Here is a 20,881-nt window from a genome sequence, read left to right on the forward strand (position 1 = left end):
CCACACACAAACTCACACATGGCTCCACCTCCTCAGCACAAATACATTTATTAGGTTAGACTTAAGTGAGCGGCGTTTCTTAATACAAAATGACAGTCATCCTGCTACTGTTTTTGGTGTTCTGCAGTCAAACTACAAATCACTTTATAAACAATAGAAATCAAACTTTAGTTGGTCATTCTGTCTGAATCCAATCAGGTTCTCATGAATATGCAAACAGGCTGAAAAATAAAAACTTTACAAATGATGCCAGCACCAGTCACACAATATAGCCTCCAAGTCCAAAGACGTAAGACGAAGACAAGTTAGCTTGCAATCCACGGGTGTTTCAGACACTGAGCCGCCGTGGCTCTTTTTTCTGGCTGAAGATGCAACATGATCAAGAGGAAGGCGCTGAACTGGGCCGCTTCGTCCTGCGGCCACTCGTACTTGTCCAGCAGAATTTCTAACAAACTCCACGGCTTCAGCTTGGAGATGCGCCTCAGCTGTCCTGGATGGAGTTGACAACAGAGTCATTAGTTTACTCTGAATCTGGTCGAGGTACACCAGGAAACAACTCAAGCCGGGTCTCGACTAGAATTTCAAATCCACTCGACATGCACCAAAATTGCATAATATAAAATAAAATGAAGTCAATGCTCGAAAGAAAATTGAGCAATCACTAAAATTCATGCGTATCGGGATTCTCCAGGATGTAATGTTATGGCTAGCTAGTGTACATTGAGATGTTTTACCTTTTTGGTTGAAGAATCTTTTGGATTTTTTCCCCGAAAGGGCAAACTTGGATGGAAGGGGTCCCAAGAGCTCGATAATGTGTGCAATATGATCTGAAATCAACAATATAATCTATTACTGCTTGATACGTTGAATAATAATGTGCCACATTGTTATTACAATAATACTGTTTATTACTTCAAAGAAAACAAAACCCAACCTTCTTCACGGGAGAATGTGGACCCTGACTGGGGGTCAAACAAATAGTCCCCTGTTGCTAGCTCAAAAGCCTACAGTACACACAAAAAGACACGTAATGTTGTTTGGGTTGGCTATGATAATATGAATGTGATTTTATTGGCTCACCATGCAGGCAGTGCTCCAGATGTCAGCCGGGGTGCTGTAGTCAGCACCAATCAGAACCTCCACAGAACGGTATTGACATGTCTGGATGTCCTCCGTAAAGTGTTTGTACTACAGGACCACATGGATTGCATAAGAGACCACCATATGTAGTTAAGTCAGCAAACAGCAATGATGACAGGTTTAGCAGGTTATTCTCTCTAGCCATATTCTTACGCATGCTTTTTAGGTGAATTTTATTTATTTGATCTAGTGACCCATATCGATAATCATTCTGGCCACAACCAAGCCGTAATATTAGTTCTTTAACTACAACTGTGCTGTAAATAAACTTGACTTGACAAAAATACTCTATTTCTAATTCACATAACTTTGGCGATATTTCTCTGGTTGTTCCAACACTCACCAGCCAGCAAGCATTGCCCAGATCAGCAATCTTAATGAGCAGTTTGTCCGCATTATGTGGCAGCAGTAGGTCAAGAAGCCCCTCACAATCACTGATTCCTATAAATAAATAAATAAATTACAATTTTATAGATAGATAGATAGATACAAATCATAGTATGTGACTCACTATATCAATTTTGAGAGTACCACTGTGTTGATGTTTAAAATCTAGATGTAATTTATATTCCTTTTGTCCTTGTGTGTTGGCTTTGTGTTTACATTTTCCCCATCTACCATCGAAAGCTTGTTTACAATATTTTTCTCGCTGTGCAGTGAAATCAGGTAAACATTCTGTAGTGCTAGTTACCCCACTTAATATGATGCAATACAGTTCTGGGCAACAACAGTAACAAACACATTTCTAAACTAAAAAGCAGTAAACAATAAGAGCTTTTGTCATCAAATTGAAATGCCAAATAAGGACCTTAACTGATTAATACGTCACGTCATGGGACGACTTGTTAAACGCAATATCTAGATACAACTACACTACAAGGAAAATACGCCTCCTTGTGGCCTTGAGCTGTAATAGCATTTGGTGAGAATCTCAGTAGTTTGTGCTGGAGAGCATAATTCTACATAACAATGTTCTTAAATTTACTTTGATTACTTTTTGTGTTTACGTTTTGTGTTCTTCAAATGAAAGCCAGTCATCGCTTTTTGGTTCTTTGTTTCCAGAATCGGATGATATCGGTTGAAGCAGATTAAGAATTAAACATTACTGACCATGAGAGGCGGAGTGCTTGTCTGGCGTCTGGTGTAAAAATTGCGATCTGGAGGCAGAAAAGGGAGCATCTTTGGTGATGTCTGGCAACGAACAGGTGAAGTCTCTGTGACTGAGCACAGGTGAGTCCAGCCTGTCGGACAACAGCAAGGTCCGTCTCCTTATTGTGACGTCAGAACTCGGAAGCAATGACTGACAGGTGGCGCTGTGTGTGCTAGAAGCGGTTGGAACATTCGAAAAGTAACTAGGTTGTTTTTGACTGTAGTCAGATGCGTTCGGCTTGGCTCGCTGCTTCCTCTCCGTCCACATGAGTCGTTTTAGATGCGACCTTGAAGCCTTACTGGACTGCAGAGAGAAGAAATTGTAGGAAATAGCAGTTCATTTAAATGAAACATATCATGCCTTTTTTCCCCACAATTTCAAAGTCTCTGACAATCATCAGTCAAAATATACCCCCTAAAAAAGATTAAAAACAAAACAAAACATACACACACTCCCAAATTCGCGGTTCAGCTTTCATATAGCTAATAATTTCAGTGTTTGAGAGGCCATGAAGATTGAAAAACAAACATAACACTTACCCAATTCCCAATATTTTGGAAAACCCCTGTCAGTCTTCCCATTAAGTTGGACAAACTCTAAGCAGAATTGAAAGAAATTCCAATTCATGACTCATGCAAAAGTACAATATTTACAAACGTTTATGTTTAATAAATTAAACAATATACACACCTTTTTTTGTTTGGCCATTGAGCTCTCTGGAGAAGAAATAAAAAATAAAACTCAGAATGTGAACAATATATGAACAGTCCACTTTGGGGTACAGTCTAATTTAGTGCAGTTTGGTGGATTAGGGTGTATCTGTCCAAAGTTCAGGCACTGAGCATTTCTTTTTTTTACCATCATATTTTTCAAATAATATTCAATACAGTCCATGTCAAGTTGTTTGCCAGCATTGTACTTCCACCTTCTCACATAAAAAGAACAAGAGTAGCGGTTTTACTGTTATGTAATGTTAGATATTTGGGTGAAAAGAAATATTCAATAGAGAAGTATTCTTTTTTTCTACTGAGGGCCATATAAATAAAAATGTAAGAAGAATTTGTGTTTGAAGAACTAATAAAATATGGAATGTGAGGAGCCACTTAAAATGGTGGTGATTCAAGTTGGCTGTGTTCATTTCCACAACAGCGTATAATGACCTTTTGTCAGCTAAATTTAGTGATATATTTGTAAAACTATACACAATTTTAACCGTTACCCCGTTTTTACAGATTTGAACAAATATTCTGCTCTACCAGTCAAACATTTAAAACCTCATCACTAACTTGGTTCGCTGGTCAATACGGTGGAATCCGGAAGTTGCCATAGTTTGATGTCGGCTGCCAGTTTCTGAACATAAACATCGTCCACCTGCAGGAGGATGTTCTCTGGCTTGATGTCTGTGTGTATGATCTTGCATTTTGTGTGCAAATATTCCAAACCTTGTAGAACCTATGGTATGGATGGTGAAGAATTAAAGAAATGCCGCATGTATTCAGAAGATCTTGAGAAAGTCACCTGTCTGATGATACTTTTCACACAAGGAAGCGGAAGACCAGTGTAGTTGGATTTGACGATCCACCTCAGGAGCTGGTGGCCCAGCACTTCCAAGACCATGCACACATCTGGTAAGCAATTAAGGACGTTGTTTGATACTAAACAGTACTTTTGTTGTATTTATTGGGGCAGTTATATAGGATACGCTCTCCATTCGACCCAGAGATCCTGAAGTCATCAATGAGGTGCACAATCGTCTCACGTTTAGGATCTCTGGGGTCACTGTCCCTCACCTGGCGGCCAAAAACATATTCAACGCGAGCAAATATCGACTAAAGCATGCTTTAGTCATCTCACTGACACATTTCAGAAGCTTGATTTCATCCATTGCTGTCTCTGTATACATCAGAGCACTCTTCACCACCTTTAGAGCGACAAAACGCCGTTTCCTGCATACAAATAAACAAATTCAAAGCCAGATTCAATGATATTTTGCATGTTAACTCATTCACTGCCATAAATTCATGAAAAAAAAGATTATTAAAAATCAGGGGCGACAGGCGATTAATTTTTTTAATTGTAATCGCATGACTTCATTAGTTAACTCACGATTAATTACAAATGTTATATCTGTTTTAAATGTACAAAAAAAATTCTAGGTTTTCATACTCTTGTTAACAAAAGTGGAAAAAAATGTTAAAGTAATAGAAATAGTTTAAATGAAGTTTTGACGCTTATAGCCGTCAATGGCAATGAATGAATAAAAAAAAAGAGAAAACATTATTTAAAAAAATTGGGCGTCAGGCGATTAACATTTGTAATCATAATTAATCGCATGACTTCACTAGTTAACTCACAATTAATCACACATTTTATATCTGTTCTAAATGTACAATAAAAAAAATCTAGGTTTTCATAATCTTAACAAAAGTGGGAAAAAATGTTAAACTAGTAGAAATAGTTCAAATGAATTTTTGACGTCTATAGCCGTCATTGGCAGTGAATGAGTTAATCATGTTTTATTTCCCTCTATCTACACAGTAAATTTCGTACAGTAAATTTTACTCGAAAAAGACTACTGTATATTTGGCCCCACTCTAAACAGAGTAAACCTTTACACTTGGAAGAGAGTAAAATACTAAAATAACAACAACAATAAAACGCTCAAAGGTTCAGGAACGATCCCACGACCTTCAGCATGGACGACGGCTCTAGCACTTGAGCTATGTTAGCTAACATATTGTTGATGTGTCGCAAAGGAGACCAAAAATGGAGGGATACGAGGATTCCACCTGACACCTGTAATATATTGATACCGAGTAGGAGAGGCATGGGTCAGTGGTTAGGTTGGTTAGTGGTTAGGTCTCCCAGCCTGAAGGTTCTTTGATTGTTCCTCAACTGTTGAGTTTTTGTTTGTTTGTTTTTGGAATATTTTACTCTCTTCCGGGTGCAAACTTTACTCTGTTTAGACTGGGACCGAAAAATCTTTTTCAAAGTAAAATGTATTCTACAAAATTGAATATGTACTTTGTATTTTGTATGAACGTTTGCTTACATCAAAACAAAATATTTATGCGTCAGTGTGATATCTTACTGTTTCCAGAAGTTCACAAAATCCCCATGGAAATTTTTCCAATTTGTTATATTTCCAAAATTTAGTGAAGACGATTAGGGCTAATGAAGAAGAAAAAAAGGTTGGCAGGACTCTCACTTTATTCTCAGAATTCTCACTTTAAAGTCAGAATTGTGACTTAAGAGTGAAAATTTTGAGATAAAAGTGTACTGCCAACCCCCCCCCCCACTGGCCCTAATCATCCTCCGTAAAAATTCCCCATTTAAACTTCCCATGAAAATTTATCTGAAACGTTCCATAAATTTACCAAAAACAAAACAAAACACCCTTTTGCAGTCCTAATAAAATCCATACTTACACCATATCCCAGCAGAGCCATACAGTTGAAAAATGGCCCCATCCCAACTTTTTGACCACCTGGTATCTGTCCTCAAAAATCTCTCCAATTTCTACAGGATGATAACCGCCTGCAACACAATATGTCTTGTAAATCAAAATTGAGGGCCTGAGTAGGCTAGTCAAGGTTTGGTGTGGCGAGTTGTCTACCTATCCCATAATCTTCCGGGTTCTCCTGTTCGTCAAATGATCCCATAGGCTCAGGTGGTACAGGATGCGCTTCGACTGGAGGAGCTGGTCTGGCCGAGGGAATCGATTTTGGACTCTCGGGTGGAGCCGAGGGCTCGGGGGTAGAATGAACGCTCATTTGAATATCAGTGGAGGTGGCAGTGACAAGTGCTGATAGAGCGGCAGCATAGGATGAGGACATTCTTAACGGGAGCCTGCTGAGTCCAGATGACACTCAATGAGCAGTCAAATACAACATGGATATAATCAACGTTCTCAGCAACTTCATCATCGGTTCAGCTTTATGTCCACCAATCACAGTAAGATTCCACTTCAACTATGATCGATGAAGGACATATAGAGGGTGTTGGACTTTTTAAATTATTCTTTTTTTTTAATTAAATATATATATTTTTTTTTTAACTGAAACGGTGGTGTTTGATCCTAGTGGATACCTCCTTGTTTCTTGGGGTCCTTTTAGATTAGTGCACATGCACTCATGAATGTTTGTCACTCGAGGTTCGCTTGTTTGTGTCACTAGTTGTGTAGCCGTGTTTGTAGTGACATTTCCAAATAGCCATGCAGTGAATGCTCATGTGTATTTTTAGCCAGACAAATAGCAATTCAAGCTCCCAACTGAAACCAAACTGCTCTCACTATTGCGTGTCATCTTAAATAAAATGGTAGTGACCTTTTTGTTGTTTGAAAAACATTATTCAGAAGATATACATTTTTAACAAGGTGAAACACAGTAGATTTGACATGCAGAACAGATTGCTCAATACACTTGCCGCGGCTTTGTGGCGAGCTGCAAGTACAAGCAATGCCTCATGCGCATGCATGAGTAAAGTGGAAACAAGATCATATTTATTCCTACTAAATAAAGTCGGACTCATATGGAGGAACTTACTTACTTGGTGTCTGATATATTCCGTTATAATACAGCTTATCCGTAACAAGGACAGTGAACCTTTGCATGAGGCCAACCATACAAAGTACCTCAGCGGCTGAGGCTCAGCCTAATGTGCTCTGGCCCTCTCTGGTGGGACTGCCAACACTCAGTCCAGGAATAGCCAACCACTTGACGGCTATGCTGTGTCCCTGCATGGCTGGTGCTACAACGCCACACTGTGCTCATGAATCTATACTGGACACAGTATTAGGGAGGGAGGCAACATACAGTAATGCAATATGACACCCGTGTGAAGAATTTTGTCGTATTGAAAATAGTAGAGCGCAGTCACTGTCAAAGACTTATTAAATTATAGCGGACATAAAATGGTCGCAATAGAAAATCATTTCACGTAGGCTTTTTTTCTGAGGAGGGCCAAAAACAGGGATATAGGGCCAGGATGGCCCCAGTTAGGCCGCCCAAAATATATATTTATACGGTAAATTATTGTCTCAAACACCCCTAAGTGTTGGTCAAGCCCACCTCTGGACCCCGGAGAGAAAATAAAAGTCTTGGCCAAGAGATGAATGCATACTAAATTAGCCTGTGCCATTTTTTTTTAAGTACCTAGCATTATTTTATAATTTAATCTAACAGTAATCGAATAATATTTATATTACAACAAGTATTTAACAATTGCCAATAAAAAAATCTGTGACTTTTAGCTATACAGTATTATCTATTGTTCATAAAACCTATAGTGATTGGATGTAGGTATGTAAGCAGCTTTTTTTAATATAAACTACATTAGTAACGATATGTTGTTATTTTATGAAGGAAGTAAGGGTTCCAAATTGAAATTGTCAATAACTTTGCATATTGCCTATAAACGTAAGGTTTACTCAGTGTTCTGGTTTCGTGTATGTGCACGATATTTACACTTGTGGATGCATTCGTTAATCAACACACTGTAGGTTGCTATGTAGCTATATTTTTAACGTGCTTTTGTCTAACAATCAGGAAATTAATCAACTACTTGAACAGCCCAGCCGGTGAAAAAACTACCACAAGATGCCACTAGTGTTTTCAAAACCCTTTCACGACGTAGTTGTTATATTACATTTCGTTGCCATTCAACGACATTTTCTATATAAGTAACCGTAATTTACTTTTAAGAAGTATGTACTTCAAACGTGATGAGCAGTTACAGCCTGGAATGATTTTATTTTCTGTAGCCTTGAAGCAGGGCTCTAGACTGCCCCCAAACGGTGGCATTTTGCCACTAAAATTTTCATCTATACTCCCATCAGTGCAATCAGTAAGGTTTGCAGATTATTATTATTATTATTTTTTAAACAATTATTAGCCTTGATTTTTGTTCTTTTCATACCTCCGCTCCACGCTTCAGTTGTCATCAGTAATATGGGGGAAATGAGTGGGACAAATATTTACTTCGTTAGTTTGCCCCAAAATCTTCTACTTGCGCCCCTAAAATCTCAGGTTAAGGGCAACTGTGTTCCTAGTTAAAAAAAAAAAAAAAAAAAAAGTTAGCCTGGAGCCCTGCCATGACAGTTCTTGAGCTGCTCTGACAATTTACAATATACGAGTGAGATTTGAGAAAGGTCAAAAATATAGTAAAATTAGAGAAGAAAACTTGATACTGTTGGCTATTAGACTCAACTTGTAATAAAAAAAAAATGTTGATTGCAACATGAAACTTTATTTTAGTAGAATGAATGCACAATTTCATACATACAGGTACATACAGTATAGGGAAGGCTTATTGAGCCTGATTTCATAGACCTGCTAATAGAGGGAGGCGGAACAGTGGTACTTAAATATATATTTTTTAAAAAGAGACTCAAATATTAGCATGTCCCACTGCTGAATATAATGGTTCTAACACATTAATTCCTGCACTGACTGATGAGAACAAGCTACAGTAGATTGCTACAAAGTGTTCAAGTTTATGAATATACTATAAGTAATTTTTGCTTTCGAGCAAAAGTCGTAGCATTTCTTGTCAACTCTAAGAAAAATACATTTCAACTCCCAGTGCACAGACATTTGGTCTTTTCAGAAAACTGTATAGCTGTGTACATTAGAACATTAAATTCACAGGGTGCTACAGTTTTTACCAGAGTAGGAAATATCCGCAACATACAGTATAAAAACAAAAACCAAAAACATTCAAATGAGTCCAAAGATCATACATGGCAAGTTGGCAACTAAAGTAAATACAGCCAGTTCAATTACAATTTCAATCTGATACTCACATTTTCTGAGGTTTATGTTGCAGAATGTTCAGAAGACGTTATATTACCAACTAAGAAATATAATGGAACATAATCTGTGTTTTTTTTCAGACAACACCAAGAGGTAAAATAATGAGTCGAAATGCTAAAAAATTGTTGCATATACAAATCAGCAGAGATGAACGCTCAAACGTTTTTTGTTTTTTTTTGGCGTGAGACCTGCTCACTCAGTCATTCAGAACAGCAGCAGCCCTATTGTGTTCATGTCATCAGCCTCACTTTTTTGTTAACAGAAAAGCAAAGAATTAAAACTGGGAGGGGGGCTAGTTACATGTGGTTAGTTTAAAACAACAACGACAAACTATAGTTAGTAAGGGAATAAAACATGTTGAAACTTTAACCACTATTTACAGACTCAGAGAGGCTGATGATAACTGTCAATACTATAGCCTGTCATCTCTCATGGTGACAATTCAAAGGAAATTTAAGGCTTAAGATGTTCATAAAGTGCTTGCTCTGTATGACAGCCGCATCCAAACACAATTCCTTGTCATACAGCACAAGTTCTACTGTAGTGCAGTAGATCTCACAACAGCCCTCCGCTTTGTTCTCAAACAAATCCAAGCATCCCTATCAACCCGGAGAAACAAACACGCATTTAATCAGCCAGCCCCGAGATGATTGAAAAATCTATGACATCGCTCCAAATTCATCACATTTTAGTGACATCGTGAACTGCTTCACTTGATTCGATTAAATTCTTAATACAAGCAGAACGGCTCATTAGAAAGCACTTTAAAGTCAACTAACCATTGTTTAGTTTTGCTCAGTTAAAAACATTGAGGAACTCCCATCTGCTACTTGGTAAACTTCAGTTCATGGCCCATTTCATGTATCAACATCAACAAATAGGAATGACTGTAAAATTAATTACAGATGAAGATTGAGGTCTCTTTCTTTTTTTTTTTTAATAGTCCACACACGTTTACTTGCATGTAATATTTGTAGCACACACATGGTTAATGACCAATATATTATCTCTTCAATATAATTGTTTCTTATATCTCAGAAGATACAAAATAGTGATTTCAACTTGTAAAAAATTATATCTTGGGAGATGTCTCTGTGTTATTTTTGAGGTACCGCTAAGTAGTACATCTGGACCGTATCAAAGTAAATGCTCACCTCATTTGGGAGCACTACAGTAGGTTGAAAGACTTGGGACTTGACAAAGCTTTTCACACTGTACAGCTAATGTACACGCTGTCATTGGTTACAGTCGTTTTTCTGCTGAGGTTGCCATGTTTTGTTTCCCTGTTGAAGTCACATTGTGTCAAATGGTCTGTACTTGGGCTCAATGCTTAAAGTGTGTATGTGTGTGTGTGCCCCTCTGTTTCACACAAGGGTGCCTGGGTCTGCGTTGGGTTCCTTCGCGGCCCCTTCTTGTGTTTGGGCGTTAGGAGTCTCCTGATAGAGAGACAGCTCCATCGATCTGTTGGGGAAGCAAAACACATCAAAACGTTTGTATTTGTTGAGAACACCTTGCTGTATGTGGCTGTTTTGTTTTGTCATAAGATGTCTCTGGAAAATAAGCATGTAAATAACAAACACAAGGCAGTGTAGGAGTCTGCAAAATCCGACAAATAATACAATTGAGCAATCAATTGAGATCCTTAAATTCAGTGAGACTATCGATATCCTCCGTTATTCTTTTGCTGTTTATGTATTCAGGTCAATATACAGTAAGTATTGCCTTGTCACTATGGTGAGTAATTTTAGTGCCAAGGAACTACAGTAGCACCTCAAGTTCTGAACTTAATTCGTTCCGTGACCCTATTTGTAACTTCAAACATTCATAAATTTGGGTTAACTTTTCCAATTGAAATTAATGGAAACACAATTAAAACCTGGAGATCCCACGGGGTCAAATTTGGCCCCTATAAATTCTGCTACTCAAATAACAAAGACCTTTTTTATTTTTTTTATTTAACTTCAAAAGACCAGAGTGCCACTTCTGACACCTGCATGGGGCCATCTAGTGGATGAATATTGCACTTACATGAGCCAGAGTGGTGGTGACAAGATGGCTGGCAACATGCTGTTTGTTTTGTTGAGCTGGAAATCAATCCAAACAAAACCATCTTCTCAGCAGACCATCAGATGGTAAAATTGTGTTTTTTTTGTTAATCTATTTCATATCATGTGCAGAATGCCTAGGAGTAGGTTTTATATATATATTTTGATAAATTAGCAACTCTGAGCTAGTTCAAAAAACAAGGGTTCAAATTGAAAAAACATATATTTTGGTGTTCAGTGAATTTATAGCAGTCATTTAATGTATAATTCATAATTTTCCAAAGAAGAAAAGGGTTCTTGGGTTCTCCAGGGCTAATCTGTTCCAGCCCACAATTGTGTTATTTACATTTTATGAGATAAATCTATATTTTTTTAATCATTGTATTTGAAATTAAATACAGTATAAAATAAAAATAAGTGGAAATATAATAACACACGAAACCCATTGATACCCAAACTATGGCTTGGGGGCCATTTGCGGCCCATGGCGTACACTAAACATAACTTTTGACATGGCTGCCAATGCCATTTAAAAACAACAACTTTACAGCTAAAATAGTTACTGAATTTCTGTTCGTAACACTGTGGAGAGATCAATATAATTCAGTTTCAGAACAAAAATGGTTTCCTCCACTTTCTGCTTAGTGTCAATGTCTGACTTGAAAATCCCCAAACTAGTTGCCTTCTCACATTTAGCAGTAGCAGTTTTTCAAAAATAAGTTCATAATAGAAACAATGTATAAAAAAATATTTTAAAAAAATCAAGTGACCCTTACATCTTCCTATTTTTCTGTATGTGGCCCTCGGGGACAAAAAAAAAAGAAGTTTGGACACACCTGCACCAAACGAACATAAGTGCTTATTGTGCTTTAACTTTAGGTGAGGAAGAGAGAAGGACAACAGCTACTCACTCCATTGAAAGAGTCTCCTTCCAATTTTTTTTTTTCATTTGTCCATTTTCTAACTATTGGACTGTTCTAACGATCCAGTAAAACTTTTTTTTTGTGACATTAATCATAAATCGAGGCGGCTTGCAGACCAAGACAGAATAATGCCAGTACCGTGTGCAACAGATGCAACCTCACACTGCAAAGAGAGCAATACTGACCTTCCATGCAGCGGGTGCCCATGGAAGCTGGCTGACTGGGGCATTTGAGGCCTGTGCTGATTGGCTGCTTCACCTTGAACAGACTGGGCCTGGGGTGCCAGAGGGTTGGGGTGCGACAGACGTGAAATCCCTGCTTCGTGGCTCTTAGGAGGATATCCGAGAGCGTTCCGAAGGTACCAGTCTCTCAGCCCCTCCAGAGCCAGGGCTTTGTGGAGGCTTCGTGTTGAGTCCTCAGGGGTCGGAAGGGAGAATTGCGGGGGTCTTCGACTGAAAGCCGGGCCGGAGAGTTCGGTCTGGTAGGGGAGCAGGTTGGGAATGGAGGACGTGGTGGTACCGGAGGTGGGGAGGTGCGACTCGTACGCTGACAGCAGGATGGCATCCTGGGAGTGTTGCTGCAAAGGGATGAAGGGGCCACAAGATTTGGTTCTGGTGACTTTTACCCTGCGCATGTCAGCTTGTGACCCTCGGCCAACCATGGGGCTGTAAGGAGGTGCGGCGCTCGGGAGGTGCACCTGGGAATGGGAGAAACCGTTAGCGTGGGGAGCAACTCCTCCGGAAGAGGAGCAGTGAGAGGTTAAGTCCTGCCAGTTTCTTCCTGTGGACTGGAAGAGGTTGTGCTGCACTTGCATCCTTTGCTGCTTTTCCCAGATGTAGTCCATCAACAGCTCGTTGTAACCCACCGCAGCCCCTCGGCCTCCCATGGACAGCCGCATTTTGGCCTGCTCCCCAGATCCGTCCGCATGTTTCTCAGGGCTGCTCAGGTGAATGTGTCGTAGTTTCCCATCGGTCAGTGCTTCCGAGCTCTTGTAGGGCCCTCCTTTGGGGTGCATGCCATTTCGGGGAGCTGGATCGTCCGGAAGGCTGGACCGATCCAGTAGAGCCTCGGAGCTGTTACTGCGTCTGGCTCTGGAGTTGTAAAGGCAGCTTCTGCGGTCAGAGGAGGAGCCCTCCTGGGCGAGTGGTATCATATAGGGCACATCCAGACTGCCGGACCACTGCTTCAACCCATTGCTGCCTGACACATCAGACCTAAAAAAGGGAGGCAGAGATGAGGGAAAACAAGGTGGAATTAAAGCTGCAAGCAGTAATTAACAGGCCCTCATACCGGCTTCTTTCACAGCAAATCCTTTTAATGCTCACCAAACTTTAATGACATGCACTGCCCAAACAAATTACCCAATTTAGCACTTCCCATTTATCTAGAATGATTACAGCTCATTTTGGGCAATTCTTCACGAGTACAAGCCTAAAATGGCCGTTTCAAACCAAAATACATGCCATCCTGACACTGTTCAATTTCAAGCATGGTCCTTAAGAGGGGCTCATGTTCAAGACCCTCAAAAACATTTACTGTATCTTCACCAGGACTTACACTCTCGCAAAAAAAAAAACGTCGACTTTCGGGGATGTTGCAGCCCCATTCATCAGTGAACTAATATTAAACATACTAATCCCAAGAGGGCCTCTGTAGCACCTGGTACTCGGGCCCTTAACTCTATGAGCACCATTGATGTGATTTGTCATCAAATGTGTGTGTGTGTGTGTTTTTTTGTTTTTTTTAAATGGGAATGGGCAAAGAAAAGTGTTGGGAAACTCTGGTTCCACTAAAGTGGGAAACTTAAAAAACAAAAACAAAAAAAACATTAAATATGGCCAGCAGATGGCAGTATTAGGTCTTTTTTTTAATGAGATCACCATGTATCAAAACAATGCTCAGGAACATTGAGGATCTTTGTAAATTTGACTGTTACAAGCAGCTTGTGATTGATCAAAGTGTAAAAGTTACAGCATGTAGGATTTAGTGCCATCTCGTGGTGAACTAATATAATACAATGATTCTGAAGCATGCGCTCTATAGTGCCTCAGAGAGACCACACTTCCCAAGCCTACAAGCAATTAATAGCAATTATTATTTGGAGTGAGCGAGCAAGCAGCCTCAGAGAGACCACACTTCCCAAGCCTACAACCAATCAATTATTATTATTATATATTATCAATTATTATTTGGAGTGAGCGAGCGAGTAGCCCGGCAAGCAGGAGCTGGCAGAAGTGGCAAGCAAGCACTCGCTGGAGCATCTAACAAGAGCGGCAAGCAGGAGAAGCTAGCAAAAGCTAGCGAAAGCAACAGAGGGAGACAAGCGGCGGGAGCCCCAATCACGGGACTCAGCAACCACCTGCAGGCACCAGCTGTGGAATGCAAGTGGCGGTCAAACTCTAGCTGCAAGCACCACCAGAGGCTAACTACTTTCGCAAAGTTCTTCTCCTTCCGGCATCCGGAGTAGGAAGATGGAGGCGAAACATATCAGCCTCCTGTAAGGCGCAGCGCGACTTATGTAATATAATTAGCGATTACTAGACCTATGATTTTTTAAATGTACGACACGTTGATGTGATAGAACATATTTTATTGTATACTATAATATAAGTAATAGTGTTTTTTTTAATGAATGAATTATTAGTTCACCACAAGATGGCACTAAATCCTTCACACTGTCACACAAAAGAGAGAAAAGATGACTGAGATTCAAATCTAGAAGTAGAAGCAATGGAGTAATGTACATACATACACACGCACACACACTACTAACTACTACTACTACTACTACTACTACTACTACTAAATAGCGTGCAAGTTGTTTGTAAAGTTTGTCAAATGTAAAATTGTTACATTGGTGATTATTTGTATTTTCATTGTTGTTGGTACTTTATAGAAGAAAAGGACTGTTTAGATGTTTGTCACTTAAGCAAAAATTGTTAGCATAAAAAAATTTTTTTTTGCGTAAAGCTTATCTTTTTGGAGTTTTTTGGTGCGAAATAGACTTCTGTGAAACCAACCCATGTACTACTGTTGATTATTAAAAGGTAAGGTAGAAACAAACTTTTTTTTTATGAAAGAAAGTATAATCTTTCATTTAGTAGTTAGTGTGTTTGAATAGTCATAGAACACAATATTCTGTGAGCCTTGAATGATAAGTCAGATTGCTCTAAATTGGTTGGCGCTCAAGCCTCTTTCTTTTTTTTTAAATGACTGACTTTGAAAGAGTTAATATGTGAAGAGAGTCATTGTATTTACGCATTGAATAGAAGTCTCTGTCAGGGGGGAACCTCTCAACTAAGATTATTGTATTTACATTTCTACATCTATATTTACATATAAATATGACTTTTAAATGTAACCCCCATTATTAAACCCTCAGTTTTTTAAATTTGTAAGCACTTGGCCACAGCCTCCCTGAAAGACAAAAAAAGGGATTTAACCCCTGCTGGTGGCTAAAGCCTACTCGTATTTAAATGAAACTGGATGAAAAAAATTACCTGACATGAACACTGATAGGTGCAGTTCGGGCCAAAAGTGGCGTAGCTGGAACACTTCTGCCTTCAACATTAGATGCACTTCTTGGTAAAGAGTGAGTTGGACTGTGAAAGATAAAATCAAAATGAGGAGATCTATTGTGAAGAAAAAAAAAAAAATTAAAATGTACACACGGGAACGTATACTGTAATTACCAGTACATTACAGTTACGCTGTAAAGGTACCTGACAGAGCTTGTGGCAGAATTGCGACGTGTCCTCATTTCGTAGTAAATCTCTACAGGAGAGAGCTTCCTGCTGATCCTGTGGTCAGGGCTGCCCACAGTTAGCCGAGGCTGAGACAGAGAGCGCTGATCGGCAGCAACACTGGGAGAGGACTCTTGGTAGAGAAAATACAAAGGTAGTACGTGATGTTACAAGCAGGTAATATAAAGTAAGCATTGATTTGAATTTGGATGTTACATAAAAAATGAGACTATACCATTGTCATGTGATGTCGAATCCGACATGGAGCTCGTACTCTCTGACATGACACCATCCTCTGAAAGACAAAGATGCACTTTTTAAAAACTGCAGTTATATTATAATAGCGCAAATTAAATATGGGTTGTATTTCATTTCAAGGACTTTGGCATGCATATAACCTGTGTGACAGCCCCGATGAACGGTCCTCTTGCTATTTGGGATGTTTCTGTCTGAGTCTGTGTGTCTGTACAGGGCGCCAGTAAAGATCGCTTTCATCTGCCTTTTTTGGGCAGCCTCATCCTGCAATGGGCACCACGGTCAGTTGCTGTAGACCACAACGTTGCTACCACGCATTTAATATTGAAGGTGTTGACTTACTTCTGCCCTGCAGTTGGGAGGCATGCCAGCTCTGCGTTGCACCGTTGGGGGTTTCTCTCCCGTCTCCAGGGGGAACGCTTGTGGCAATTTCCCAGTCAGCTCCTGCAGAGGAAATCAATTAGCTGAAATCCCTCTTACTGGCCTACGAGTTTTTTTTATTTTTTATAAAAGGACACCACTTAAGAGATTACTTTAAGTTGCTATAAAACTATCCTTTAAATGCTTTACTGCTCCGAACAGTTATGGCAGAGCTAATGTTTTTGCCATAAATTACACCTACCACGGCAACATTGAGGAGTGCAGATATGTCCAATTAGCTATCAAGCAACTAAAAATAGAGTGTGATCACAAACGGTGAGTCATTAAAAATGCATGGGTGTGTTAAATAGCTGTGAATGAACAGTTGAGACATTTTTATGCGGAGACAGCTTTCGATGGAATATGGTAACCCCACTTTAGAACTTCAAGGACAAAAATGGATGTCACTGCCAGTGCGTTCTAGCTCAATGCACACGTGCTTTCAATGAGATGGGACATCAATCAATTTAACAGAATCAAAACACTTATTTTGAACACCTTGCATAGCAAATTTCTAGTCACTGTCACTTTATTTGCGACAAGTGATTTAAAACAAAAACCCTCTTATTATTATAATTACTTTGAATCTGTATTTTACCAATAATGCCATTCATATATCTCAGTCCTGGTAAAAAAAAAAAAAAAAAAACACTTCAATATGGCAAAAAAAAAAAAAATCAAAAAATCGATATGGCAAACATTAACATACACAAAAACAGTACATATTTATGAAGAAATAAAGATTTGGTGAAGAAAATGGCTTAAACTGTCGGGGAAGGGAGACTGACACATCTGTATTTGTAATATACAATATAATTTCCTAACTGGGAACAAAAATTCATATTTAAAAAATATATTTTGAATGTTTCAAAAATAATTCTACACATAAACATAGGTTTAAAAAATGATTTTTACATTTTAAATTCATAACTGGGAAGCAAAATTCAGATCTATTTTTTTTTTTAATGTTTCAAAAATAATTCTATAATTAAGCATGGATCTTTCCTGCTATGCAACAATGGTATCATGTGAAGTGACAACAGAAGTTGTTTGCTGGTTAAATGAAAACTAGGGATGCTCGATACCACTTTTTTCAGACCGATAACAGTCCAAGTACTCAACTCTTGAATAATCACCGATATGCTACCAAGTAACAATAACACTAGTACTTTTGATACATAAAATAAACTATATTTTTAAAGTAAAATCTATATATCCCAATATAGCATTTTCCTTAAAATTGCATGAAATTAATAGTACTTTTCTATTATTTTTTTATTTCTTCATAAAATACACATAGAACACACAATCAATAATTTAAATAAATAAATAAATAAAATGAACATAATCCAGTGGCTCAAAAAAGTCCCAATCAAAATATGTGGTTTGTACAAAAAAACAGCCGTCAGACATGTATGCCTCGAGTTCCTGATTGTAAAATGTGTACCAATACATTGAAATAAGGCCAGGTATTGGCCCGATAGGCGAGTACCGATACCAGGTATCGGTACTCGCCTATCCTTAATAAAAACTGCCGTGACATCCACTAAGGTTCGATTTTACATTTAACAATGATGTGTTAAGGTGGATGGGATGCATACTAAATGCAAATTAGTAGAATGCAGATATAAACTATCTTGGTATGTTTTCAACAATGTCAAAATTTTGGGAAAAACTTCACTCTGGTCTAGATTTTGTCAGTGACCCAAAATGCAGTTTGCATGTAAGGAAAGACCGAAAGGCAAAATGCCAAATCAAAATTTCTCAAAGTCCCCAATTTCGTGTGTTAATACACTGAGGTATTAATTATACACTGTTATACAAAAAAAAAGTTATGTTGCACATAAAATTGGAATAAAATATGTCTTATCTTTTAACGCGTCAAAAATGTAATGCGTGAAAGGTGATTAATGAGGGCAGTATTTTTTTGTTTGTTTTTTTAAACAAAATGATTGTAACTTCATGAGCAACAGTGTCGTTAAATATGAACGTGTTGCAGTTGTGGAGCAGTGTGTGCTTCGAATGTGGACTCGGAGGTATTACTCACTGCTTCTTGAAAACAGACGAGTTTGAGCTCCTCTACGCGAGTGTTAAGCAGAGCCTCCAGGGCCTGCTTCCTCTCTTGCAGAGCCACGACCCGCTCGGCCTGCAGCTTGCCGCCGTGGCACACTTGAACATCTACGCAACAAATTACACACCGGCAAGCTTGAGACAGTTGCAACAATTAGTGACTTTTTCTAAAAATAAAAGCAAGGTATTATGTCGGGGCGGGGTGTTGATTTGACACAATAGGTGAGTATTGAGGTGTCTGCTCCCAGTCACACACGCTATAATAGTGTTCTGATAAGATTATCTGGCAGCTGTGGTGCCAGTGTGTGAACAAAAGGCCTTCACACATGCAGATGTTGTTCCAGTTGGTCGTTCTACTGAGACAAACACTTTTGTTTTCACGCGGCTGGACTGTTAGCAAAAACACAAGCTGAAAATTCCTCCAGGCCATTGTAGGCTTGCCTAGACACGAAGGTGTGTGCATTTACACCGGGACTCTTTGCAAGTCATTACTCACCCGGAGCGCCCACCAAACCCATGGATGTAATCAGATGGCCTTTGACCTCCATGTGGTTTAATTATGGGGTCTTGACGATTCACGCTCCCAGCCACGCCCTCACCTAATGAACAAAAAACTGGGTTGAAATTCAAGGATGCAGCCGAAGCGCATATTTTGTCCACTGACCTTGTTGTGTCAGCCATGTGCTGTCCTGAGTTGTCGAGTCGGTGGTCAGCGAGGGATGACTTTGCGTGTCCCCTCGTTCAGACGTAGCATCAGGAAACGGCAATTCTGCTTCGAAACTTACAACAGAATCCTTGAAAGAGCAAAGGATGTCATTTTAGATGTGGAAGAAAATAGCATCCAATGTATTTCAAATCAAGCTAATATGACTGAATTAGTCTGCATCCACCACATCCAGCCAGTATGAGTTTTCATTGAGTACTCACTGATACCAAGTATCGATAACTCTAGAATTTTTCATATATAAAATTCCATTCAACACAATGACAAACAAAATGCGAAGAAAGACCCGACGCAGATGATGTTTCGTCGATATGGCAACCCGCCTTGATGTCAGTTTTTTTTTTGCCTTAAGTATCGGTGGCTGGTATCAGCAGCCTCAATGAGTACCTGATGCCTTAAAATATTTCTGTTATTGGCCCAATATCTACTCGCCAATCCCTACTATTTTGGATAGCATTTGATCTCAGTGAGGTTACCAATCTTTTTGAAACAGGTAATAATTAATACTAACCAGGTTGATAAACACTTCTGAAAGATCAAACTTGTTCAAATTGCCTACCAAGTTCTTTGCTATTATTTTGAATTATTGATATTGATCTATGTGAAGACATGAAGTGATAGACCGACAAGGTTTTTTCAAGGTCGATACGATACCGATTATTAGTAGTCAAGGAGACCGCTAACCAATATAAAGCAGATATTTATTTGCAGTAAAAGAAAAAATATTAGCGTAAACATTTTCCAAATGTACCTTTTCTTTTATTTTTTAACATCTATAAAATTTTAAACAGCTTTGTTTAAAAATTATAACAAAAATTGCAGTAAACTTCTGGGTCATCAGCATGTGTTAAGCTAAATTAAAAACTAAGCAAATAAATAGTTCCCAAAAGTTTTGTATTGTAAATAATTTCTTATTTATTTAGTTATTTATTTTGATTTTTAAAAATAAAAGTGTAGAGATTTCCCAGTGTCAGCATTATTTTTTATTAAGTGGAAATTTAAATAAATCCATAAATGAAAAGTTCCCTGTATCTCACTAAGCAACAAATGCATGCGAATGTGGCTAATTTGGGGTTTTCGTCAAGGTTCATAAGAGGCTTAAAAAAATCCACGCAGTGAAAAATTGTCTCAATATGTTCAAAATGTCTTTGCGACAAGTAAAAACTGCCTATGAACAGCTTACAAATTCTGATGAAAACCCTAAATTGGCTACGTTCGCAAGCATTCACCGCTCAGTGAGATGCCAGCTTTATCAGCCTTCAGCTTTGTAAAAAGGCAGATGCCGATATTAGTGAAAATGCCAAATATTGGTACCGATAATCAGCCCGGCTGATAATCGTTCTATAATAATTTCTCCAAATATTTGCCAATGATTTCACAAATATACACCTGGATTCAATAAATCTCTGCAAGTGTTGTTTTCAAATGATCGCTATTACAACATTCCTTGGAAATCACAATGTCCCATCACCACAGCCCAGGGGTGGGTTGGGAGGAATATGCAAAGTTCGCGCAAAGATGTTCCAGATTCAAATCCAATCTCCAATCTGTGAGGCAGATGTTTCCAACCACTACGCCGTGCTGCCCTTTGTAAGAAAA

The 20,881-nt window shown here is 38.7% G+C and overlaps 2 protein-coding genes across 6 annotated transcripts in view; both read right to left on the reverse strand.

Moving 5' to 3' along the window:
• Positions 1-31: 31 nt before the first annotated feature.
• On the reverse strand, positions 32-7,020 carry LOC144056481 (SRSF protein kinase 3-like). Of its 5 annotated transcripts, none has more exons than XM_077573347.1 (15): positions 6,839-7,020; positions 5,907-6,039; positions 5,719-5,827; positions 4,149-4,236; positions 3,993-4,080; positions 3,809-3,915; positions 3,577-3,742; positions 2,981-3,006; positions 2,830-2,886; positions 2,251-2,593; positions 1,484-1,581; positions 1,081-1,188; positions 935-1,004; positions 735-827; positions 32-490 (listed from the first exon to the last, which is right to left on the reverse strand). In XM_077573347.1, the coding sequence occupies exons 2-15, from the start codon at positions 5,950-5,952 to the stop codon at positions 306-308; spliced, it is 1,584 nt and encodes a 527-aa protein (XP_077429473.1). In that variant the 5' UTR covers positions 5,953-6,039; positions 6,839-7,020; the 3' UTR covers positions 32-305. The 5 variants fall into 5 exon arrangements, with proteins under 5 accessions (XP_077429473.1, XP_077429472.1, XP_077429471.1 ...); XM_077573346.1 differs by having other exon boundaries at positions 5,907-6,139; XM_077573345.1 differs by having other exon boundaries at positions 5,907-6,142.
• Positions 7,021-8,516: 1,496 nt separating this feature from the next.
• Positions 8,517-20,881, reverse strand: part of ccdc120b (coiled-coil domain containing 120b) — a 21,727-nt gene continuing 9,362 nt past the window's right edge. The window contains exons 2-11 of the mRNA XM_077574288.1: positions 19,223-19,352; positions 19,055-19,157; positions 18,536-18,666; positions 16,411-16,512; positions 16,212-16,332; positions 16,049-16,108; positions 15,793-15,946; positions 15,571-15,672; positions 12,256-13,284; positions 8,517-10,563 (exon numbers count right to left, since the gene is read on the reverse strand). Of these exons, the coding sequence (XP_077430414.1) occupies positions 10,467-10,563; positions 12,256-13,284; positions 15,571-15,672; positions 15,793-15,946; positions 16,049-16,108; positions 16,212-16,332; positions 16,411-16,512; positions 18,536-18,666; positions 19,055-19,106 (1,848 nt within the window). The 5' untranslated portion in view covers positions 19,107-19,157; positions 19,223-19,352 and the 3' untranslated portion in view covers positions 8,517-10,466. The remainder of the gene's footprint in view (positions 10,564-12,255; positions 13,285-15,570; positions 15,673-15,792; positions 15,947-16,048; positions 16,109-16,211; positions 16,333-16,410; positions 16,513-18,535; positions 18,667-19,054; positions 19,158-19,222; positions 19,353-20,881) is intronic.

The sequence above is a fragment of the Vanacampus margaritifer genome, chromosome 8 (genome assembly GCF_051991255.1).
Source record: "Vanacampus margaritifer isolate UIUO_Vmar chromosome 8, RoL_Vmar_1.0, whole genome shotgun sequence".
NCBI classification, from domain to species: Eukaryota; Metazoa; Chordata; class Actinopteri; order Syngnathiformes; family Syngnathidae; genus Vanacampus; species Vanacampus margaritifer.

What these genes read in the sequence shown, in the direction of transcription:
- LOC144056481 (XM_077573344.1), bottom strand. Translation starts at nt 6,914, where the DNA reads ATGGTTGGCCTCATGCAAAGGTTCACTGTCCTTGTTACGGATAAGCTG. An exon ending in TGGCTCTGCTGGGATATGGT is followed by an intron (nt 4,237 to 5,718) that starts GTAAGTATGGAT and finishes ATTTGTATGCAG; the next exon opens with GAAACGGCGTTTTGTCGCTC. An exon ending in AAATCAAGCTTCTGAAATGT is followed by an intron (nt 4,081 to 4,148) that starts GTCAGTGAGATG and finishes TTTGGCCGCCAG; the next exon opens with GTGAGGGACAGTGACCCCAG.